Raw genomic sequence first — 22,807 nt, 5'->3', positions numbered from 1 at the left:
GCTTTGTGGCTGGCCTTTACCCTCCCAGTGCAAACTCCTGAGAGGCAGCAGTTCCCATCTGGAAATTTCCAGGGGAAGCAAATTTGAATTTTTTATTAAAGGAAACTACTTTTCAGCCAATTGTATGAATAAGTCATGCAAGGCACTGTCTTCTTTGAAGAAGTGACTGTGCCAATTTTGCAGTTTTCCTAGACTCCATAAATCAGCGCTACTGAATCCGAGACCAGGACTCACAAACCATGGCAACGGGCGACTTAAGCATGCAGAGTTTTAACCACCTAACACTTTTCCCCATTTCTTCCAGCAACGCATCCACCTATGAAGTTTCATCCTCCCAGTCCCTCAGCTCGCCGCAGCGGTCGAAGCGAGTGAAGGAGAACACCCCTCCCCGCTGTGCCATGGTGCACAACAGCCCTGCCTGCAGCACCTCGGTGACGTGCGGCTGGGGCGAAGCGGCCGCCGGCAGCACGCGGGAGCGGCAGCGGCAGACGATCGTCATCCCCGACACCCCCAGCCCCGCCGTCAGCGTCATCACCATCAGCAGTGACACGGATGAAGAGGAAGAGCAGAAGCATGCACCCACCAGGTGAGCAGTTGCTCCTCTCTGTGTGCAGGAGAAGGGGAGAGGGGCGTAGAAGTGCCGGAGTTGCTGTAGGGTTCCCGGAGCTACATTTGCGTCTCATCTGCCGGGTTGTCTTTGATTTGTGAGGAAAATTACTAGCTGAGGACTGTACCGATTCAGGTGATGCTCCCTTCTGTGCTGTACATTTGCTGTGTGACCTTGGAGACGTGCAGTAGTCTCTCCACACCATAGTGTCTCGCCTGTAAGAGGAAAGACCAGTTTTTTCTCTATATCTTTTTTGTGGATAGAAGACTTTAGATAGCCTGTGGTGATGAGCCTCTGTAAGTGGGACATCTGTTGAAAACAAAGACAGAAAGAAGGGCTTGGAAGGAAGGGACCTTAAATTTGCCTTTTCTCTTTCTAAGTGATCCAGGCATCTGTAAAGAGCATTAAATGAGATCTTCCATATGCTTCTTCCATATTTTCTTTTAAAAGCCCTCAAAACCAGTGGTTTTGTCAAAAATACTCAATAATGATAAATATATTGCAAGAGAGTTGCTCAATCTTGATTGTGTTGCCAAAATATCCTTGAACTATAGTAAAAGTGGCAGAAATTGCTTTTTGTCTGATTCTGCAGAGAGGCATGGATGAGACTAGAAAGTGGTGGCTGAGTTTGCACCTCAGAGAATTAACTCATCCTAGTGAACAGCATGGCCCAGGACTGCTGTCACTGCTGATCATCCCTTGTGGATCAGAAAGAACTTAATTTTCTAAGACTGTCCTTTCAGCACCTTTCATCACATGCAAGTGCTCTGGGTTTCCCATCTGATGCCAGCCACAAGACATCGCTCTGCTTCATAAGATGTAGAGAAGTAGCTTTGCAAACAGCTGAATATTTATACCATCTCTATATTGGTAACTGAGATAGGAAACTTTTAACCTTCTCCTTCCAGTGTTGTCGAGAGAGGGTTATTTTTTTACTTATTTAGAACACACTTCATGGCAGATTTTCCTTTAATCACAAGAGATACCTCTCTGTATCTCTGGATCTTTGCAGTGTGGTGATAAGTGAAGCCTGCAAATGTGCACAGAACAGATGAGACACACTTGGCCTCCAGGAGCTAAAAATCTGTAAAGAAGAGCCATATGATTCAGGCATCCAGGCTGGAATTTCAACGTGCTTCCCAACAGCCACCACTGCTTCCCATTCCTCTCTCTGTGCTGGTGAACTCCACTGGGCAGCAAGAGCTCAGTGCCTCTCAAAGTCAGCCTTGCCATGAATGCAGTGGTTCACAGGACAGTGTAACATATTTCACCTTAAAAAAAAATAAATTCCTACAGCATTCCTTGCTTAAATGGGGGAAGAAGGCATGTTTCCAGAAAGAGTTGCATGAAGACCAGTGTGAAAGTCAGGGGGACCATAAATAAGGAGCCCCTACTTCCAGGGCTCTTCTGGGAATGAAGGGCAAGACAAAAGTGATGCTGAAAACTCAAGGGCCTTGGGAGGTCTTTCAAAACATGTTTACCCATAGTGCTGATTCCAAGCTTTGGAACATCATGTGCAAATCCTTAAATTTACCATCTGGTTGTCATTCTTGGGTCCAGAGAGGGGTGAAGGAAAGAGCTTCCTGCAGTACTTCTCCTCCGAGTCAACTTTGCTGCTATCTGACCAGTTTCTTTACTCAGCACCTCTCCAGAAAGACAGACAGAACAAAGTTCAGGAACATGTCTGGAAACTGAGTTGGGAGTTTGAGGTATTAAATGATTTGGGTCTGCTGAAGGGCTTGGAAGGTTGTCTTGGGAGCCAGACTTACATAAACAAACTGGCTTTGATATGACTAAAGCATATTCCGGACACGTTCCTGCCTGGGATCAGATCCCTGGATACTTTTTGTATCCATATGGCTTATCTATAGAGTGCCAGGGTGCCAGCATTCCAGAAAGGCCAGAGTGTAAGAGCTAGATTTAACTTCTGAACCATGTATTTTGCATTGACACAAGTGAGTTAAATTGTCTGTGCAGATAGAACCAGAGCAAATGGAGACTTAGAGGTAGAAACATAGGTGGAAAACAGCATTGCCAGAATGAGAATTTTTTTGGTTAAAGTCTCCAGGAGAGCAAAATCAATTTGCCCAGTACCTTTTGACATGGGTAGATGTAAGACCAGATTCTTGGCTGGAGTGAGAGCATAGCTTCCAGTCAAGGAAGCTGCATCAGCATTTAACGCCAATGAACTTTGTCCCCGCTGAAGTTGAAGTCTTTCTCGTTGAAAGTTTGTCTCATTCAGGAAAATGCCTCTAAGTTTTCTTACTTGCCTATTTTTTTGGCTCCAGGAAAAATGGGAGTGACAGTGAAGTATGTTCTTAATGTAATCAGGGCCCAAAGGTTCAGGATCTGAGTCGAAAATGAAACCATGCAAAGAATGCATTGTCTGGCTCATATATGCAAATATTACCATATTGGGCAATAGCTGTGGTGGGGGGGTGAAAAATAAGGAATCACTTGAAACGTGCTGTTTTTCACATCCTAGAAACATTAGCTTTTTCTGGGTTAGAATATAGAAATCATATGGCATTTGACAGGTCAAAGGTAATTGCCTGATCACATCTTATTGATAGCAGTGGTAACTTTGCATTAACTTTGCTGTCATTGAATCAGTTCCTGAATTTGCTACAGCACTTCTTTCTTTTACTTCTTACAGGGCTAGAAATTACCCTTTGACCCATGAGACAAAATATGTTTATTTTATTTATTCCTCAGTGAACAGAGATTGGTTGTGAGAAGTAGTAGATCCTTTGATGATGTAAGAGTTTGTCAATCTCAGTTTAAGAAGTACTGGTAATGTTGCTAAAATATGGTGATTGCTGATGGAGTAAAGGAGTCCTATAGCTTGGATTTACTCAGATAGAAAAGCCTTTCTGTAACACCAGAGCAGCAGAGAGAGCTTTTCTTATACAGGGAATGCACATTTTTTATTGGTGAAAGAAAAATCTGAAAAACTGTGATGAGGGTAGGATTTTCCTTTTCCTACTGAAGGGTAGGAAGTGTTATGTGTTTATGAAATAGCAGCTGTTTATGAGATAGCTGCCTGAGGAAAGCAGGGCAGCACATTGCTTGTTTTGCACTGTTGGTGAGTGTATCTTGGTGTGATCTTTATAAAATCAATAGTCATCTGAAAATGTTGGTGTCCTGTTGGATAGAGGTGCTGGGGCGATGGTGTGAGATGAGCTCTGGAGGACCTGCTCGGTGGAGCCTTGTCAAAGGGGGCCATCTACTGGGCCCCAGCCCCGTGCCTAAGGCACAGTCACCGAGGAGGAACCTCAGCTACAGTTCAGCAGGCCCCATCCTCAGAGAGATTGCCAGAGGTCTTCAGGGGGCAAATTCCTGATTAGAAAAGTCAGTTCATCAAAAGCAAGGCATTTTTGCTGGCTACATTGATTTTTTTTTTCTAGTAATACCCTCAACACAGTGAAATCTAGAAAAGCTTCAAAACTGCAGTTATTTTTGACTTTTGTTTAAGGGAAGAAAGTGCCGGAGAATTAACTAATTAAGTAGACATCTCATTTCTGGTTAAATGGAGGGTTTTGTTCCTTCAAAATGTAAGCAAAAAAATAGGAAAATTAAATTGAAATGGTCAAAATAAAAAGGGAACATTTTTACCGAATGGAACTGTTCTTACCTGGTTTCTGCTGCTCACAAAGTTTTGCATGTAGTATTTTGTCCTATAGAACAGCAGGGGGAAAACGGCTTATAAAGAGCATTATAAGAACAGGAAACAGTTTTGTCACTGTATTTGTTTATTGAGCTTGTATGCTCTCAGCTCAGAATACTTTACAGAGGGATTTCATAGGGCAAAGAGACTTTCAGTGCTGTGCTGTAAGATAATAACTCCAAATGTTTTTTATTCTGAATTGAAGATATTAGGTCTAACCATTACTTGTAAATCATTGTGAAGAGAGTGAGACAGAAGGTAGATTGATATTTATTTTTAGTTTCTCTACTTGGTCTTGCAAGAAAGTCTAGTGGACAGAGCAGCTGACTGGGAGTGCAAGTGCAGTCGCAGTGGTTGGAGCACACACTCAGTGAGTAGCATGTAGTAGGGGTTAACTGCTCCCCAGAATGCAGCTTCACCTGCTGCACTGGTTTGAATGTAAATCCTCCCTTGATTAAATATTTCTGAAGCTTAGAAGTGGAGAGAAAGCAAGAGCTGAGACATGGAACAGTGGGGCACAAAGGCACCTTGGAACTCTGGAGGGAGAGAACACAAGGTCCTGGGGAGGAATGCACTGGGCTGCAGTGGTGGTCCAGGGAGGGATATTTCTGCATCCATGCATTGCAGAGCATGGCCGGCAGAAGAGGTGGGAAGAAGGGCAATGGACGTGGTTGTTGTGACATGCCCAGATGACTTCCCCTCCAAGCAATGGGTGCAGCAGCCAAGGAAAACATGACTCTCCTTGAAACAATACAATGATGGCCTTCAGCTGGGTGGTTTTGGGGATGCTTCCAAAGAGGCAGGAGAGCCCCTCAGCTCCCCACTGCCTGTGCTGGTGTCATAGGTAACATCTCTCCAGCTTGGTTTTCCATGGGATTCTGACAGTAATCATTGTATTTCTGGACAAGGCAGACTGACTGCTGCTGTTGTGTTGGCATACTGAGGAACTGCCTCATTGACCATCTTCACTGGCAAAAAGTCCTTGCAGGGTTGTGGGGTTTTCCCCTCCCTCTTAAGATGGGAAGCTCTGTGGTGTAGTCTCTGTGCAAGCTCTCTGTCTAGTCTCTCAGCTCTGTAACAGAGCGTAAACTGGTGCAAGTTTTTATTCACCTTATTCACGTCGTAGTGCAGTGGTGGTGGAGCCCACTTCAGAAGACTTACACACAGAAATTGCTGGCAGGCACAAACCAGGTGTTTTTGTCAACTTGCTGATGTGCATGTGTGAGGGGCAAAACACCATTTGTAATTCTCTTCTGACATCTAGCCTACTGTGGCTGTGTTCTGCTGTGCATAGTAATACACTGACTCTGCATAGCAATACATTAACTAACCACAGTCATTTGGTTAAAAGATTGCTGCCTTCCATCTCTAGAAGACACCGACATGCAGCTAACACTTAAAATCACAGAGATAGACAGTAGCTCTGTCAGCAGACCTTCAGCAGCAGGACCTTTACAACCTGCTAAGCAATTCAGTTTATATGACTTAAATAGCAACGACACATGCTGTACAGCCTAATAAAATGGCCTCAGTGTAGTACTTGATAAATATTTCTTACCATCACAAATTCACAAAGAAGGTGAGAGCAGATTAACAGGTCAGGATGGAGGTTGAGCTGAAGAGAGGGGGCACGTTCCCAACACTGAGCTATGCATGGCATAAAATTTCAACATGAGGAGACTGATTGCAGTTGTGGTGTGAGTTTTTGTTGATTGACTCCATGCTTTCCTAGAATAGGTGGATTAATCTGAAGCAGCAAACTAAAAGGGTTGCCCGTTATTAAGTTTTCAGAGACGTAGAACAGGGCTTTTGTAATGTGAGGTAAACCTAACATGCCCTGGTGTATATGCACACCAGTTCAAAGGTACAGCTGTGCTATGGCTGCCTTCATCCCTAAACTGGAAGGCCAAGTTGGTGACCTTGAGAGCTAAAAAAGATTCCTGCTACTGTGTCAGCAGCACTGAAAGGTTTGTAGCTCTTGGAGTGAACCACACATTAAAGAATTGCTCCCACTAGACACCATTTGGTTTCTCTGTGATTCTGCTGTAATGCAAGGTATTCAGAAATAAAGATCCTGTTCCTGCAGTGCTGCCACATACCAAGCTTTTGGGCTGGGCTTTCCACAAGTAAAAATCATCTCAAGTTGCATTGTTACAGGAGTTGTTATCTCTGTCCTTGTCTTTGGCTATTGAGGTGGATTCAGCATTGTTTTAACACCTAGTTCAGCATCTTCCTTTCCTTAATTTCCACTCCCTTTTTGTTCTCAACATCTGTCTTCAGCACCTTTCCATTAACAGTATCTCAGATGACCACCTTGGTTTCTTGCAGGGTGCCTGTGCACCGACTGTCTTCCTTCCCTTTCTATCAGACTTCTTGCTGTAGGGAATAGGGACCCACATCCATCTCTGCTAGGCATTCACAAGGGTGGTGTCTCATCTCCAAGACCTGCTTTTACTTAAAAGGCATGGTCATGCTCTCTGTTTGCACATTGGACAGACATGGACTGTTTTGGGTCCAAGCTTGAGGATAAGCTCTTTAGGACCAGGTGGGAATGGGATACTACTCACAAACTAATAATAAATGTACAAAGCAATGCTTATTTTATCTACTGTTTCAAAAGGGGGGACACAAACCCTGGCAGTAAGGGTCAAAAATCCTACCTAGCTCAAGGCTTTTCACTCTGTGTAGATGGATTCGCTGCCAATTTGCCAGTCTTTCCCCCTCCCTCCTCTGGAGAATTAAAATACACCTCCCCACATAATGCAGGCAGGCACACAAGCTGCCCAGGAGCACAGACCAACTCCCCAGACTACTAAATCATGTTTGCTGCCGCTTCTGTGCGTGCAGGAGGGAAAGCAATTACCAGGCTTGGAGAGAGCTTAATAGGAAGGGGGCAAGACTTTAAATAGTATTTTTCTGTGTAAGCACAAACATCCCCAAAAGCTGCGGCTGAGTTATAGGAATACAGTAAGCTTGCTGAGTAGGCAAGTGCTGTGTCAACAGGTAAAAGCTCTCAGTCCTGATAGTCTGTGAGCAGAGAAAGTGATCCATCAGCCCAGGCCTCACACAGATAACTCTTGGGTTACTGCAGGGTGGGAAGGGCAGCTGAGAGGGAACTGGAAGAGGGAAAGCAGCTGGCTACCAAGAAGACTTTGAGTTTTGGGAATGCTAACTGCTGGGCTGAATTTTCAGAAGCCTCCATTTTGGATTAAAGTGTATCTTTAAGCCCGTTGTTGCCTTTTGCCCAACTTGGAAATGTACCTCAATATAATTTTAGTAAGGAGGTAATATAAAAGAGGATCTTTATTTGAAGACCTTCAGGAGCAGTTATGGAAAGATGTCCACAAAAGCCCACCCCCACCCAGGGGTGAGTACACATTTATAGGTTTTAGGAAATTAGCATAATTGATAAAAAGCACTAATTTGGAGGACAAGTGATGCAATTCCCACCTCCTTCAGGTCAAGCCCCTTCTCTGAAACCCCTCCTTCAGCGCAAGCTGTACTTTGTCCATGAGAATGTATCTCGAAGAGTTGTTCTCAGCCTTGGTTCCCAGGAATAACCAAGATAGCACAGAGCCTTGTTTCTCCCAGGGCTTGGAGCTCTGGAATTTTGTCTTTCTGCTTAGGGAAAGGCCATGGAAAAGTACTGGGAAAACTAGCCACTAATGCAATAGGTGACAGAGTTACAAATATATGTGTGAAGAATACAGAGAACATATAAAAGAAAAAAAGGCAAACCCCAAACGGCATTGCAGTGAATCAACTGATTTTCAGCATGAGTTGGGCCTTTGATGTTTTTGAATTCCCCACCCTTAATCTCTGGGGCAGGCTCTGGTAGAGCAGGTGCTGAGCTCTGGGCATGTGTGATTAGTCCAAACTGACTTCTCTGCCTGCTGTAACATTAATCACAGTTGTTACCTTTCCTAGAGACAGAAATCCAGCTGCAGTCAGTGTGACTCCTCGTGTGCTTGAAATGATGCAGCCTGCTGAATCAAGAGGCTGATCACTTGGGCCCTAATCCTGCAAATATTTACCCATGGGCTTTAGCTCTGTTACAGGAATAGTCCAGTTGACTTTGGGAGGTGACACGTATTAGCAGTGCTGAGCACTTGCACAAGGCCTGGCAGGACCATAGCTCTGGTCCTTTTCAGATTCCCATCCATTAAATGAGTTAATACCCTGATATGGTTCCTTTCTCTGGAAAGGTTTGTGTTTGGGGTCTCTTACTTATTTAATCAAAGAGTTATACTTGATTTTTGTTTATTGTAACCAAGAAGCTTTAACACTTCGAAGGAGAAAACTTCCCATGGTCCCTGCTTTGACAAGCCTTCAATCAAACTGGTGAAAAATATGCCCATACTAAAACAATAAATAGCACAGATTACACAGAAAATTGCCCTTCCAGTTCTACAGCTCAACCTTCTCCTGTCAATTGTCAGCTGAGAGCAAGTATTTCCAGTTCAGCAGCTCAGCCACTTAGATCAGGAAGGGACTGTAAAAGAACAGTTAGACCTTATCAGTTGTCAGAAAACTCTTTAGTGACTTGATTTTTCTTTATAAAATGTAATAACTGTCAGAGATAAAGAATATATCTCTCTTCCCAACTGGCAGCCAAGGGTAGCTGCAAAGGGCAAGCAGCATGGATACTCATAAATGTGTGATTACAGGCCTTTCTACTGATGGAGAGGGAAATATTGATGCAATATTAGTCATTTTTATTGGCTTAATATTCTTCTTTCATAGCAGCATATCCAAACTGCTACATCTTTCTTCACAGACAGTCATTGTCCATCTAAGATGCACTGCTGCTCTTTCCATTTCTAATCCAGCACTCTCCAGCTCCTTGTGGAAAGCCAGAATATGGGGGTTTGCTGTTGTACATTTTCCTTGTCAATCCATCCCTGCCCCTGGAAGGATTGCTTTCCAACTGCTGTGCAATAGCTCCCTCTCCTTCTCTATCATCTGCCCTGTTTCAAGTGACAATCTTTCAGGATGGCAGGGCCCTCTCGAGATATATTTTCACTGTGAGTAGAACAACGTGGTCTCCTGTCCTCCTCCGGGCACACCAGGATCCTGTGATGACAGCCCAGAGAAAGCCTGTGTAACGGGAACTTGTTTGTGAATGCAGCAACCCAAGGTGTTCTTTAAAGGGAAAAGAAAATAGATTTTCAACCCTGAGTCTTGGGATATGGGTGGTGAGTTGCAGTTTGTGAATGCTGACAGAGAAACTTCAGGATGGGCAAGTTGAAGGGAACCCACCAATGCTCCTTTGGAACTGTGAAAAATAAAGAAGCCAAACAATGTCCTTGGAAGGAAATTGTTCTCAGTATCTGTTCCACCTTCCGTTGAGCAAGAAGCGATGCTGAGACCAGGGAACAAACAGCTCCATCACAGACTGAGACCAGATTAATCAGTTGTTCCCTGGACTGGACTAACCAGACTGAGAGAATGGAAGGGATGCTCCATGGGAAAGAGATCTGTCTCTGTTTAAAGTGCACACTCATGAAGTTAAGTTTCCTTTTTCTCCATGGCATTTTTGTTCCTGTTGGGGCTGTTTCCACCATTAAGCCTAATTACTTAGCTTTTTATGTGCTATCCATTTCTTTTCATCATTTTAAAAACTTCAGTTGCCATAACAACATAATGCAATCAGTGAAACACAACAGCTATTTTCTGTAGTCAAGGTCTGTGCACTGTCAAGGATGTGAGCCATTTAAGCAAATCTTCACCATCCCCCTTCCTCCCTCCTCTTTCTCACTCTCTCTTTTTCTCCCTAAACAAGCTCATAACAGGAAGGAGAAACCATGAGGAATAATTAGACACAATAGCAGAGCAAATCCCAATCGTACTCATGCAGTCTAGTCTAATGAACTTCCAGCACTAATCTTGGAACTGTTGATGTGCCTTTTTAATCACTTTTTTGATGTCATAGATAGATTAGTTGCAGCAGGACCTTGATAATCTACACTAGAGTCAGGAGACCCAGAGCCTGTTCAAAGAAAGGAAAGAAAATCAAAAGCATTTCATACTTTGTTCATTTCTTATTTGTTCCTCATTTTCAAATGCTTACTGAGAATATATGTCCATTGTACCATATTAGTAAATAAAATGGTGTGTGTTTTGTAGATTCATGAAATTTAGCATGAAAAGTCATAGCATCTATTATTAAATCATTGCTGAAAGGCTGGGAGAAACCACCACATTTTTGTGTGGGTGGTGAGACTTGCAACAAAGCATAGTATAACTGCTGGGCTTCTACTGCACACATACATAAAAAAGCAGTCTGAAAATAAATCTGGCAGTCTGGTTTAGTGCTATTCTAAGCAGTGTGAATATAAGATCTATCCACAATGTCTTACTCACTCCTTGACCTCCACGAAGGCTTTCCTGGAATAGTAATGAGGGAATTTTGAAGCCCAGGATTTGGCTTAAGCGGCCTCTCTCTGGCAGAGGACTGAAGGCTGTGCTCGTCTGCCGCGGGCAGGGCCTTCTAATGGTGTTGAGTCGATCATTGCCCATTCACTCTTTCCACTTGTCTGCTTGTGTTGCAGCACCTTGTCCAAGCAAAGGAAGAATGTCATCAGCTGTGTCACCGTGCATGACTCCCCCTACTCCGATTCCTCCAGCAACAACAGCCCGTACGCCGTGCAACATCGCACAGGGCAGAATAATGGGAACAGCTACGACACCAAAGGGGTTCCAGAGACTCACTGCAGTGGGAACCCCCGAACGATCATCGTGCCACCACTGAAAACCCAGGCCAGTGAGGTGCTGGTAGAGTGCGATAGCCTGGCACCAGGTAAATTGCACCTCTTCCGTCAAGAAAATTAGTAAGAAATAAATGATTTATCTTGGAAGAATCTCATTGTTCAGTTTCATTTTGTTTGTTTGGTTGGTTGGTTGGTTTGTTTTACAAAGAAACTGTGCTCCTGCACTGCTCTCAAGTGACACATCTGTTCTTGGTAGCCATGTTGCATTATTCATGTGCCCTGGTTCACTCAGGAGTCGTGGGGCAAGTGTCGGTTCCAGTTAGTTCTGTACAAACCCAAGAACAAAATGCAGCCTTTAGCTCAGTGTTTGACATGAAAGGCACCCAAATGCAAGTATGAACCTTTGCTGCCTTACCTTTCCATAGGCTTTCTTTGAAACAGGTCAGGGATTGAGAACACATGTGAGTTTTCATTCAAACCTGTTGACGTTTCTGGGGAGAACATTTCCCCAGGATCTTCACTGGATGAGATTTGCCCATCCAGAATTTCTGCAATGCTAGGTAGTGTGATGTGTTGAAAAGGACTTTATGGTGGAAGTCTGGCCCGAAGCAGTTGGTTTTGAGCTACTTGGCAGTCCTTGCTTTGGACGCACTGCTGGTGAACACACAGGCTTGAAGGGTGAAGTCCCCACCAGCTCCTTCTCCCTCCCTTCCCACTCACCTGACGTTAGGCAAGCCAGGGCTTTTTTAGGCTGTGCACACCATACTTCCCTTCCTCTCCTTGGGATTTGTACCTGCGTTGTGCAGTTCTGCTGGCAGAACATTGTCTCATGGTTCTGAAGGATCTGTAAAGCCTGCTCCAGACCTGCTTTGGGTCCAGTTAATCAGGTCTGTTTGTCTGCCTCTAGGATAACAGGCTGGTCGTGTATATCAAGCCCTGCTGAGGTATTCTGTTAATTGAGAGAAACGGTTTTCTTAACCTGCTTCTGTTGTGTGTCTCCTCCCAAAAGCCACTCTGGAGGAGACTTGGTGAGGAAAAGGTAGGGTGAGCAATTAAACAATGTCATGTAAGCTACAAATGTGTTTCCTTTCCTGGCACAGTCACCACCAGTCACCACTCATCCTCCTACAAGTCCAAGTCCTCCAGCACCGTGACCTCCACCAGCGGTCACTCTTCAGGGAGCTCGTCTGGAGCCGTTGCCTATAGGCAGCAGCGACCAGGAGCACATTTCCAGCAGCAGCAGCCTCTTAATCTAAGTCAGGTAAGTCAACCAAGACTGATTTTGGTGGTGCATCATCCAGCTGTTACCTACCTCTCCTTCATCACGGGCTGTCCTGTTCCAGTCTAGTGATAGTTGGACGCCATGTTGAGTTTGATCAACTTGTTTCTACTCGACTGCAGACCTTGATCTTCCAGCTCAGGCAGCAGAAGTAGTGCAGATCACACCCCTGAGTGGGCTGGGGGTACTCTTCCTGTGTGTTCTGACATCTGATGGTCTAATAGTGTGAGTGAGAATAACGTGAGAGGGGAAATGCAGTGGCTCAGCCACAAAGGAGTGGGGCAGGAGCATGTAGGGAAGACTGAATTCTCCTTAGCTGTAAGTAACCGTGGGAGAGTATCTTCCAAGTGAAGAGAATGCATGAGCCTGGTTGTGGGACTGGGAGAGAAGTCCTCATCAGGTGGGACAAGGCAAACCAGAGCCTCTATGTATATAGGTGACCTCATGTTACAAGTTTGATCCACCCTGTGATAAAGCTGGGCTGAAATCTAGACAAATTCCATTTCTTGGCAGCATGCAGTTCTTAAGACGTTTCCCAATCTGTGATCAGAACTCCCAGGGAGCTCCCCAGGAGCTGCAGAAAATAATGCCCTTTTCACATCCTGCACCTGGGGCCTCTCTTTTCCCTGAAATGAGTTGAGAAGAGTAGGGAAGTTACAGCTCAGCAGTGTTTCAAGAGGAGAAAGTCTGGAGGGCTCAGAGCACAGTGCTGGTATGCATCCAGAGCTGGATATAAGCCGAACTGTTTTTTAAAAAGAAAAATAACTTGGTGGAGAAGAATTTCTATTCTCCTTCAATATGCAGAGAAAATTTAGAAATATGAACAAATTTGAAATAAAAGTGTGTGAAAATGGAGGAAGTGGGCAAGATGCTCTTTGCAAGAGTTCAGCAAGAGTTTGGCTACCATATTTCCACAATAACAGCACAGAGAGTGCCTACAAAAAGGATGAAAAGGTTTGGAAGAATTGAAGGAAATAGCATGGAGCATTTTCCTTATTGCCTTCTAATTCCTGCTTTATTGGTAATTTAATACTCTGACTACAAATGACTGGGAAAACTCCTCACATTTATGTGCAATGCAAGAAAACAATTTAGAAAATCCCTGGGAAAAAAAAAAGAATATTATTCCCATCCCACTGCTAGAAGTTTCCCGTGCTCAAGTAATTTTAGCTGATGACAGTGAGGGCACCAGGCACCTGCAGGATCTAATCAAGCTGAGGGTTTTCTCTTTAAAAAATGACGTGGTTATTTTTACTAACCAAGGAAATCATTAACTGCAAATACCCAAACTGAGCAAAAATAAATTGCCTGTTTCAGGCATAGTTAGGCAATTTCATTCCCCTGAGCTATCTGTGCACCACAATTTGTCATGAGAGAGTTCACTAAAAAAACCCACTTGTTGCCTGAGCAATTGGATTTGAGGAAGATGTTCTTGGGAGCTGGGCATCCAAGGCTGTGTCTTTTGGTGGCTGTGTTAGCAGATTATAGCTCAGACTGGGGGACTTGCTGACCTTCTGGGGGTCATTTTGGTCAAAGTATGAAACTACAGGGTCTTCCTAGGGTTGTGAGGGACCCACTGCTGTCACTCATTTCCAAGGGAAGACTGGCAATGCTGAGGGTGTCAGGAGGAGCTCAGGAAACTTTTCCGAGGTTCTCCTGGTGTTGCAGGGAGGCTCCCCGAGACTACTGAGGAGGCAAAGAGCCATCTCTTGTCTTGTAACTGCCTATCACTGTTGCTGTCTTTATCCAGGGCCAGCAGCACATCTCGACTGACCGCACAGGGAGTCACCGGAGACAGCAAGCCTACATCACTCCAACGATAGCTCAGGCCCCGTACTCTTTCCCGCACAATAGCCCCAGCCACGGTACAGTTCATCCCCACCTGGCCGCGGCTGCCGCTGCTCACCTGCCCACCCAGCCCCACCTGTACACATACACCGCCCCCGCCGCCCTGGGCTCCACGGGCACCGTCGCGCACCTGGTGGCCTCGCAAGGCTCCGCCCGGCATGCGGTGCAGCACACCACCTACCCTGCCAGCATCGTCCACCAGGTCCCTGTCAGCATGGGCCCGCGCGTCCTGCCCTCGCCCACCATCCACCCAAGTCAGTACCAGGCTCAGTTTGCCCATCAGACCTATATCAGTGCTTCTCCAGCCTCCACAGTCTACACTGGATACCCACTGAGCCCCACCAAGGTCAACCAGTACCCTTACATCTAAACACTGGAATAAAGAGCGAGAGACGCACCCATCTCGGGGGGAGTGAGGCAGCCGCTTTTGTATTGAAGAACATGACAAACTAACAATGCAATGGGAGGCTCGTGTGAAACTTGAACGAAGGAGACTTTAGGAAGAAAAGAAAAAGAGGAAAGAAGGGGGAAAACCAATTCTACAATTTTTATTTAAAAAAAAGAAAAGAAAATGGAAAAAAAAGAACAGAAAAAAAAATAAACCACAAAAAACCAACCATTCTGCACCAAACTAGAGAGAAAGAGAGAAGGAGAAGGACCCTCCAGCGGGTCCTGTCTTTTGAAGAACTTCACCAACAGACTTTTAAAGGTTATTTTCATCCAATAGTGAGCTACATTTAGAAATTTGTTGTCCAGAACACCTAAAATGAAATCCATTAGGTTTTTAATCCTGTAGGTATATGGATTAGGGATTTATCCAGCATTTCAAAGGATTTATACAGCAGTTTTTGTATCCCAAAGTACACATACGTTTGGGGGATTTGTAATGGAAAAAGAAAGTGGGTAAGGGAGGACAAAACGTTGTCCCAGTGCTCTAAATTTGGACCTAACACTGCTACACTTGAACACACCTGGAAAAACAGGCCATGCAGCACTGGTTGAGAGCAGAAGATGTGGGGGTGTTTCTCCCTCTTCTTGAACAAACTGGATAAATCCCTGAGAAATGCTATTCCTAAACAAGATTTCTAATAACGTATGTTGGACTTCAGTTGCTTTTTTTTTTTTAGGTTTTTGTTTTTGGGGTTTTTTTTTTGGAAGTTTTCCTTTTCAATCCCTAGCCATTTTAGTATAGAAGGAGACATTTTAGCTGCCCCCAACCCCCTGCCCCCCAGCCCCGGTAGAATGTAGCACTATACAGGTCATACCCCTTTTTACTCTTTTGTGTTGAACTTCAACGATACCAATAGACTATTCCTCAATGTGATTGCACAAAGAAAAGTGATATAACATAGGCATGTAACAATGTGATTGTCCAGGTGTGTGTGTGTGTGTGCGTGTGAGTGCAGATGCTGCCTTCTCTCTGTGGTGTGTTCCTCGGCACAGCCATTACAACTGTCACAGTCTTAGTTTTACATCATTCCCTCGTAGTGCCTTACCAAACTACAGACGCAGTTTAAGGGTTTACTTCCACTGGTACTCCTAGAAACTGACTGAGGCTAGTTGGAATTTACTCTCAGCTCTTTTTCTTTCTTTTTCTTCTTTGTTTTTTTTTTTTTTTTTTGTTTGGGTTTGGTTTTGTTTGGGGTTTTTTTTTTGGGGGGGGGGAGGTGGGGGTTTTTACTGCCGATTTTCTCCTGCTGGTGGTGTTGGGTTTTTTCCCACGTCGTCAATCGTAGCTCACTTGGCGAGGTGTTGGGGAGGCTCGTTGGGGTCAGAAGTGCGTATAACTGGGTGTTTTGTCGAGCACTGGATGGGCTGGGAGCAACCAGGTCAGCTGTGAGGACCCGGAGGGTCTGGGGACTCATTTGTGGACTGGTCTGTTTCTGTCCTGTTGAAATAGCAGGTTTCCTCCCTGGAAACTGAATTCTCATTCTGCTGTTTGCCAATGTTCTCGATGGAGTGGGAGGGCAGTGTCCACCCTCATCATCAGGTTGTCCTGGTCATGTGTCTGAAATGGGAACAAAAATTTAGTCCTTGATAAGGAGAAACACTAGTTGTTGCCAATATCTCTCACTGTGTCTGTTGATGAGAAAGGGTCAGGAAAGGGCTGGAGTCCCAAAGCAAGCATGAGAAAATCCAGTTGAGAGAGTCAATCTCAGGTTTCTTAAGTGAAAAGAGAATTGTAAAACATACAGCCTTATCCACTCTAACATAGCTGTGACACTGTGTGCCTCCCCTGCTCTCTTTTCACCTACACCCCAAAAAACTGCCTGCAGTGGCAGAGTGACCCCGGAACTGGAGAGTAGGTTGGTCCTCCACACCAAGGAATGTTACATGGTCGTTTTGTTTTCCAGCAGTTTCTAAAGAGAGCCTTTCCTGTCATTGGTTTGGTTCAGCAGGGAGTTTCCCTGGTAATGGCACTTGCACTGGTGCATCAGTACCATCATGCCTGTGGGTGTCCTGAGGAGGAAGCAGAGAAAGGAGTTTGGTAGAATGGTTCCATGAAAGCTGGAGTCTATGGGCCTGCTCAGTTCCACTCTACATTTCCTTGTAACTAGAGCATGAAGTAGTCAGGTGTTTTGCAAGATGCTGGAAAATAGCAGGTTTGTTGGCAGGGTGGTGAGGGATGGGTTCCCTGAGTGGCAGTGAGGAAGAAGGCTCTCTCAGGTTGGAAAAGCTGACAGAAAGACAAGCACAAATACATTGTTTTGCGGTAAGTGCTTGGCTGGCCTGGAAGACAAAGGGATCCTGTTATGCATAGGGTGTTCAACAAGGCTATTGTCTTCTGGCAAACCACCAAATAACCTTCCTGGTTGCCAGCTCTGGTTCCTGGGCTACTCTTGCACAGTTTTCTTCTCCTGCCTGTCCTTCATTCCACCTCAATATACTGTAGATGAGGATGCAATCTCCCAGCAGCCTATGCACCTTACCCCGCTCTTCTTTTGGAAAGACATGTCCCCTTTTGTCCGAGGCAGGAAAATAAAGCCCTGCTCTCTCTCTTGCATTCCTCTCCTCTCTCACCAGTTTGGGAGTGAGAGCGTCATGCTGCTTACGTCATGAAAAAGAAAGATAATGTTATTTTATTGTATGGTTGTTATGAGTATGATTATTATTTTATTATTATTATATTTTACTCTGGGTTTTAATTGCACACGCATTCCTTAAACTTTGTGGGGGTTTTTTTCTCTTGTTGTTTTTGTTGTTAATTTTATTTCTCTTCATCAGTGGCATTGGAAGGGTTACTGTGATTTTGAGAACTGCAGGAGGAAGGAGAAACGAGATTATTCCAATGATGAAAACTCTGCCACTAATCTGGGGGAGTGGGACCACTCAGTGAGAGTGGTTACAGCCTTGAGGAACAGGAGTTATCCTCTGGGTCACATCTGCATTTCAGAGTAAGTCCAGAAATATTCATTCAGAGGCCAACACCTGACAGCAGCTAACGTAATGATCTGTCAGGAGAGCTGGATCAAAGGCAGGTATGGACCTTAGTGCCCCAGGGTCCAGCTCACCATCCCTTAGTTTGGAAGGACATTTATATAAGATTAAGACTTATTTGTGCTCCAAGCCACGATCATTGAGCCCTTACAAAGAACACAAGGCCACACTACATATTAAGGGTTTGGTTTTCCTAAAGCAGGACACAGATGGATGGCTGTGAAACAGGGCTATCGAAGGAGCCTCAGCAGAGCCACAAGGGTGGCTCTCAGTCCCATCACTGGATAAAGCACACTGGCACACACAGATGGCATTAGCTGGGTAAAACATGGCTGCAGACATAGCAGTGTTCCTCACCTGCTCTTCCACTCTCACTGAAGACTAGGTGTCCCACAGGCCAGAATGCTTGGTTTGATTTTTTTCTTTGTTTGTTCCTGGTATAGATTTTCCCTTCTTTTACAATTATTTGTTGTGAAATTTTGTTATGCTGTTCTGGTTGCTACAGTTTAGGTGTTTATGGTTTGACTTGCATCGCCTGCTCTTTTAGAATAGGGGGAAGCAGTAACTGAATTTAATTTCCATCGAAAAATTATAGGACTTCAGCAGAGACTAAAAGTTAATCATGCACTTGAGTGCTTTGCTAAAGAACAAGTTAAATACTTGTTTATGTGCTCCTCTGGCCTAAGATTAGCGAAGCGTGGAAGGTTGCAGTCTCAATCACAGTAATGTTTTCCTTCCATTAATTGCATTTTCCCTGTGTACCCGTCTGGCCTGCTCTCCCACATGGGCTCAGATCTGATTTTGGTGGGTATTTGGCAGCGGAACTGTTACAACAGCACAGACTGGCAGAGAGAAGGGTTACAGTGCATGTCAGAGGAGCCACCTTTCACATTGTCCATCCTGGAGTTGCTAGTCTGTCAGACAGTCGTGGTGACGGGGTGCTAATTACAAGAGATGCACAGCACAGCCATCAGATTGCTTTGATGGTGCAACACTGTGTGAGGGCTGTGTTTTCTGGTGGGTATAAGGGAGATGAGCAACACCTCCTCCCTCACACCTGTATAAAGGAATTGTATGGATGAAGCTGTGGCTGCTTGTAGGGGAATCACAGTCATTTCAGCAGAGGAAGTAAAAGCTTTGCATGCTGTCAGTACCACACACATAATTACAGCCAGCTGGTTTTGCTTGCAGAGTCCTTTGAAGAGGAAATGGGATTGGCATGGTTTGGTTCAGTTGGTGTTCCTTGTGTGCGTGGAGTAAATGGTGTGGAAACTTGAGGGGGTAGGAGAATGTTTAGATACTGGAATTTTTATGGGTGGTTTACGGCTGGCAGAGTGAAAAAGTGGTCCTTTCCCCCATCACGTCCTCTTGCATTCTCCTTGTACCAGAAGCAGAAGAGAGCACAGACATTGTCTCTCCTCACAAGGTTGTTCTGTTGCCTGCTGTGAGGTCAGAATGCAGGAGGGAGGGTAGAGAACCATTAACATGAGCAGACTGGAAAACCCAAATGGAAGCACATCTCACTGTGGAGTGGTCAGATCCAGTCATTTGAGGGAGCAAACGCAATTGCATCTTCCTTGGCAGGTTTTACCTGCTTGTACCCAACAAATTTGGCTTTGTTAGGTCTCTAATTCTCTCTTTCTCTAGTAGTTTTGGTGTAATACATAAAACATTCCAAGAAAGGGACACTTTTGACTGTGACATTTTTTCTTTTTTTATACATTCAAGGGATTGTGTATTGTAATTTGGTTTGAAGGCAATTCCATTAGCAAATTTGAAGGGCAATAAACCTGTTTTTTTCTTTAACCAAAGATACTTTATTTTTTTTTAAAAAAAGAGAGAAAGAGACTTCCATCTACTCCAGAAATTAAATGAAGCCACGATTCATGAGCACCAGGCAATGAGGATACACCATGGAACTCAATCTTTCCATTAACTTCTTTTTTTTCTTCTTTTTTTTCTCTCTCTCTCAAGTTTCTGACATCATTTCGAGTAGCTAGCTTGATGAGCAGAGGAATTCACACTAAATATTGCTGCTATCCTAAACTGTAGGGGATGTCAAAAACTTTTTTCTTCTCTTGTTATTGTTCACATTGATTTAGGTGTTTTAGTGGTGGCATTGCAGTGTGCAAATGGTGAGCTGTGTAGTGGGGATAAGCTTCTGGATGCTCTGCATGCTTCTGTAGTGTCTCCTCTGGATTTAGGACACTGTTTTTTTTCTGTGGGTTCATAAAATCATAGAATATGCTGAGTTGGAAGGGACCTATCAAGATCAAGTCCAACTCCTGGCCCTGCCCAGGACACTCCAAGAATGACAACATGTGCCTGAGAGCATTGTCCAAATGCTTCTTGAACTCTGTCAGGCTCGGTGCTGTGACCACTTCCCTGGAAACCTGTTCCAGTGCCCAACCACCCTCAGGGTGAAAAGCTCTTTCCTGATATCCCAAACAGTGATGCCGTGGTCAGGCCAGGCACAGCTGGGCAAGAATGCTGAAATTATACTTGTGTTCTTCCAGGGCTTTGCAATCATTAGAGATCTGCAGTGCTACTTGTGGGCCAAATCATGGGTACCTGTATGCAAGGTCTGCCATGGGTAGGCAATACAGATGGGAAAGGTATGGGAAGGGGATGTTTTCCCTCTTCCTGTTGACATAGCTGTCCCTGCTGTGGTCCCATTTGTTGTGTGAGCTCAAAGCAGTTGATCTGTGGTCCTGGGCACTTATCTACATCACCTTCCTGGGTGCTCCTGTGAGAAGCACCTGTGTCCAAAGTAGTTGGAATCCCCAGCTTATTTCTTGAGGCCCACTTCTGTGCCTACAAACCATTTTTCTCTCTCCAGACATAGGGAGGAGATGGTTCACTACTGCTGAGGTTCCCCCACTGCCATCCTCCAACAAAGCTGCCTCTGTTGACAGTGACAATTTCACCCTGGGTTGCAGATGCTGAGTGAGGTGCTCAAAGAAATGGTTCCAGTCCTGTTGTCAGTGGCTGTGAGTAGATTCCTTGCAGGAGTACTGCACTGGATAAGAGGAGCTGGGCTTTCCAGGCTGGTCTCCATCCCCATGGTCCATCTTCCTCACCACTTCCTGCGTGCATATTGCTGTGATGCCACCATGCTCACCAGGCACCCCAGGCACACAGCAAGATCCACAGCAGGGGTGGCCCCTGAAAGGAAGGCCTGGCAGTCTGCAGAGGAGCTCTGCTCATGAAGGCTCTGCACTCACGGGCTCCTTGTCCCCTGTGACAAATGTGATTGCTGTGAGGGACCCCAGAGGCAGTGGTTACCTGTGAGCTGCTGATGCAGGTGGAGGTGTGAGAACCGGTCTGGAGGTAAACTGAGCTGACTTCTGCATGTGTCAAATGCTTTCAGTGGGAAGACGGGGTTTTAGAGCATTTGTGTGTGTTGAGAGTGAAATTTGAATGGTAGATTGGCTTGGTTCTTCAGAAGTCTTAGGAAGCATACTAGGAGGTTTTGCGTTCGGCATTTGTGGTTTGAAACTCCTGTTTCTCATTTACGGGTTAGCTTTGTCCTTCCAGTTTTAGCAGTGCTGCTATAACAGACTATTCATGTGTGTTTGAAGATAAAGTTTTTGTTTTTAATCTTTTGCTTATCATAGTTAATCTAAGAATGGCAATACTAAAGGTATATTTTTTTCCAAAAATGATATTTTTTACTGCACTGATAAATATTGTGACATCTCTGTTCTTAACTCTTTCGCTGTGAGGGGAACTGTGTGCAGATTCACACAAACCTTGTAAATACTTGTGTGTACTTCTGACAGCCAGGGATTATTTTTCCTTCCTTCTTTCCTTCTTTCCTTCTTTCTTTCTTTCCTTCCTTTTTTCCTTCCTTCTTTCCTTCTTTCTTTCTTTCTTTCTTTCCTTCCTTTTTTCCTTCCTTCTTTCCTTCCTTCCTTCTTTCCTTCCTTCCTTCCTTCCTTCCTTCCTTCCTTCCTTCCTTCCTTCCTTCCTTCCTTCCTTCCTTCCTTCCTTCCTTCCTTCCTTCCTTCCTTCCTTCCTTCCTTCCTTCCTTCCTTCCTTCCTTCCTTCCTTCCTCCCTCCCTCCCTCCCTCCCTCCCTCCCTCCCTCTTTCCTTTCTGATTTCCTTCCTTCCTCATTTCTTTCTTTCTTTCAAACAAGGTTTCCTCTTTGAAACAGAAAGCAATGGGGCAACAATGCTCAGCAAAAGCAAAGCTTATCCCACTTTCAGAACATAGCCAAGGAGTTTTTGCAGTGCTGGCATAGAGTTAACATTTAAGCCAATGTATTTTGATTTTTCAGCAAACTGTTTGGAAAGGAATAAGACGGAGAGAAAAGCTTCAGTCTGGAATTCTGATCAGAAAAGTTACCTGTCTATTTTATGGCATTTTTTCTTATGTTTTCCTTTTCTTTAAAAAAAAAATTAAAAATTAAAAAAGGCTTGTTGCAGGCTTGCTTGCCTGAGCTCTAGGCTGGCTGGTGGCTGTTCTGGGAGTGCCTTGTACTCCAGGACCGCTGGCTCCTTTGGAAGCAAACCCACTGATCAGGATTCTGGATTCTGATTGCTTCAATGGGTATCCCCCGGTACTGTGGGATACTTTTGCTTTTTTAAAAGAAGGATTTAAATACACTTACATTACGCAAACTGTGACCTAATGGCAATAATTACCTCAAATGTGGGCATTCATCCTGGTTTTAGCCTTTCTGAAATCATGTAGCCAGCTTGAACTTTGATTCAAAGACTCTGAACTCCATAGGGGCGGAATAGCGATAAATGCCCACCCTGGTCATTGTTGCTTGAGTGAATTCTGAAGACAGTGAATCTTTAAAAAGAAAAAAAATTAAACCAAGGAATAGATTACTCTTTTATGTATTTTAATCAATTGTGATGTTAAAATGCACATGTAAGTATATATGTTTATAGCTACTGTAAAATGCTTTGGCCTTCTAGAAGTTATTTAATGAGTCACATTTTAAAACAATATGAACTGAATAATAGACTGTGGCTACTTAAACAGTTTTCTGGCTACATTTTATAGTTATTACAGTGTTTTATAGTTTACATTTAAACTGGTACTTTTTAAGGGAAATCTTGTGTTTATAAGTGACACCTTCAAAAACTCAGTACAGCTGCCTCTTTTTTAATTTTGCCCGTTAAAAATGGAAAAGTACAAGTGTGTTTTTAATATGTATATTCTGTTTTGAGATATAACATAGTGTTGGAAAGTCAGTCCAGAGATGAAGTAATCCAATGTATTCCAAAATCTGATTGAAAAAAA

General features: G+C 44.3%; 1 protein-coding gene across 3 annotated transcripts in view; it reads left to right on the top strand.

Annotated features, from left to right (window-relative positions):
• HIPK2 (homeodomain interacting protein kinase 2) overlaps positions 1-14,843 on the top strand; it is a 128,514-nt gene extending 113,671 nt beyond the window's left edge. For all 3 annotated transcript variants that reach the window (XM_066183896.1, XM_066183897.1, XM_066183898.1), the window contains 4 exons: positions 305-586; positions 10,826-11,073; positions 12,085-12,245; positions 14,014-14,843. In XM_066183896.1, coding sequence (XP_066039993.1) covers positions 305-586; positions 10,826-11,073; positions 12,085-12,245; positions 14,014-14,481 — 1,159 coding nt within the window. In that variant the 3' untranslated portion in view covers positions 14,482-14,843. The remainder of the gene's footprint in view (positions 1-304; positions 587-10,825; positions 11,074-12,084; positions 12,246-14,013) is intronic.
• The last annotated feature ends 7,964 nt before the right edge of the window (positions 14,844-22,807 follow it).

Source organism: Chamaea fasciata, unplaced genomic scaffold, assembly GCF_029207755.1.
Source record: "Chamaea fasciata isolate MVZ Bird 193981 ecotype frontalis unplaced genomic scaffold, bChaFas1.0.hap1 SCAF_5, whole genome shotgun sequence".
Classification (NCBI taxonomy): domain Eukaryota; kingdom Metazoa; phylum Chordata; class Aves; order Passeriformes; family Sylviidae; genus Chamaea; species Chamaea fasciata.
This window is presented reverse-complemented; position numbering and strand designations above follow the sequence as displayed.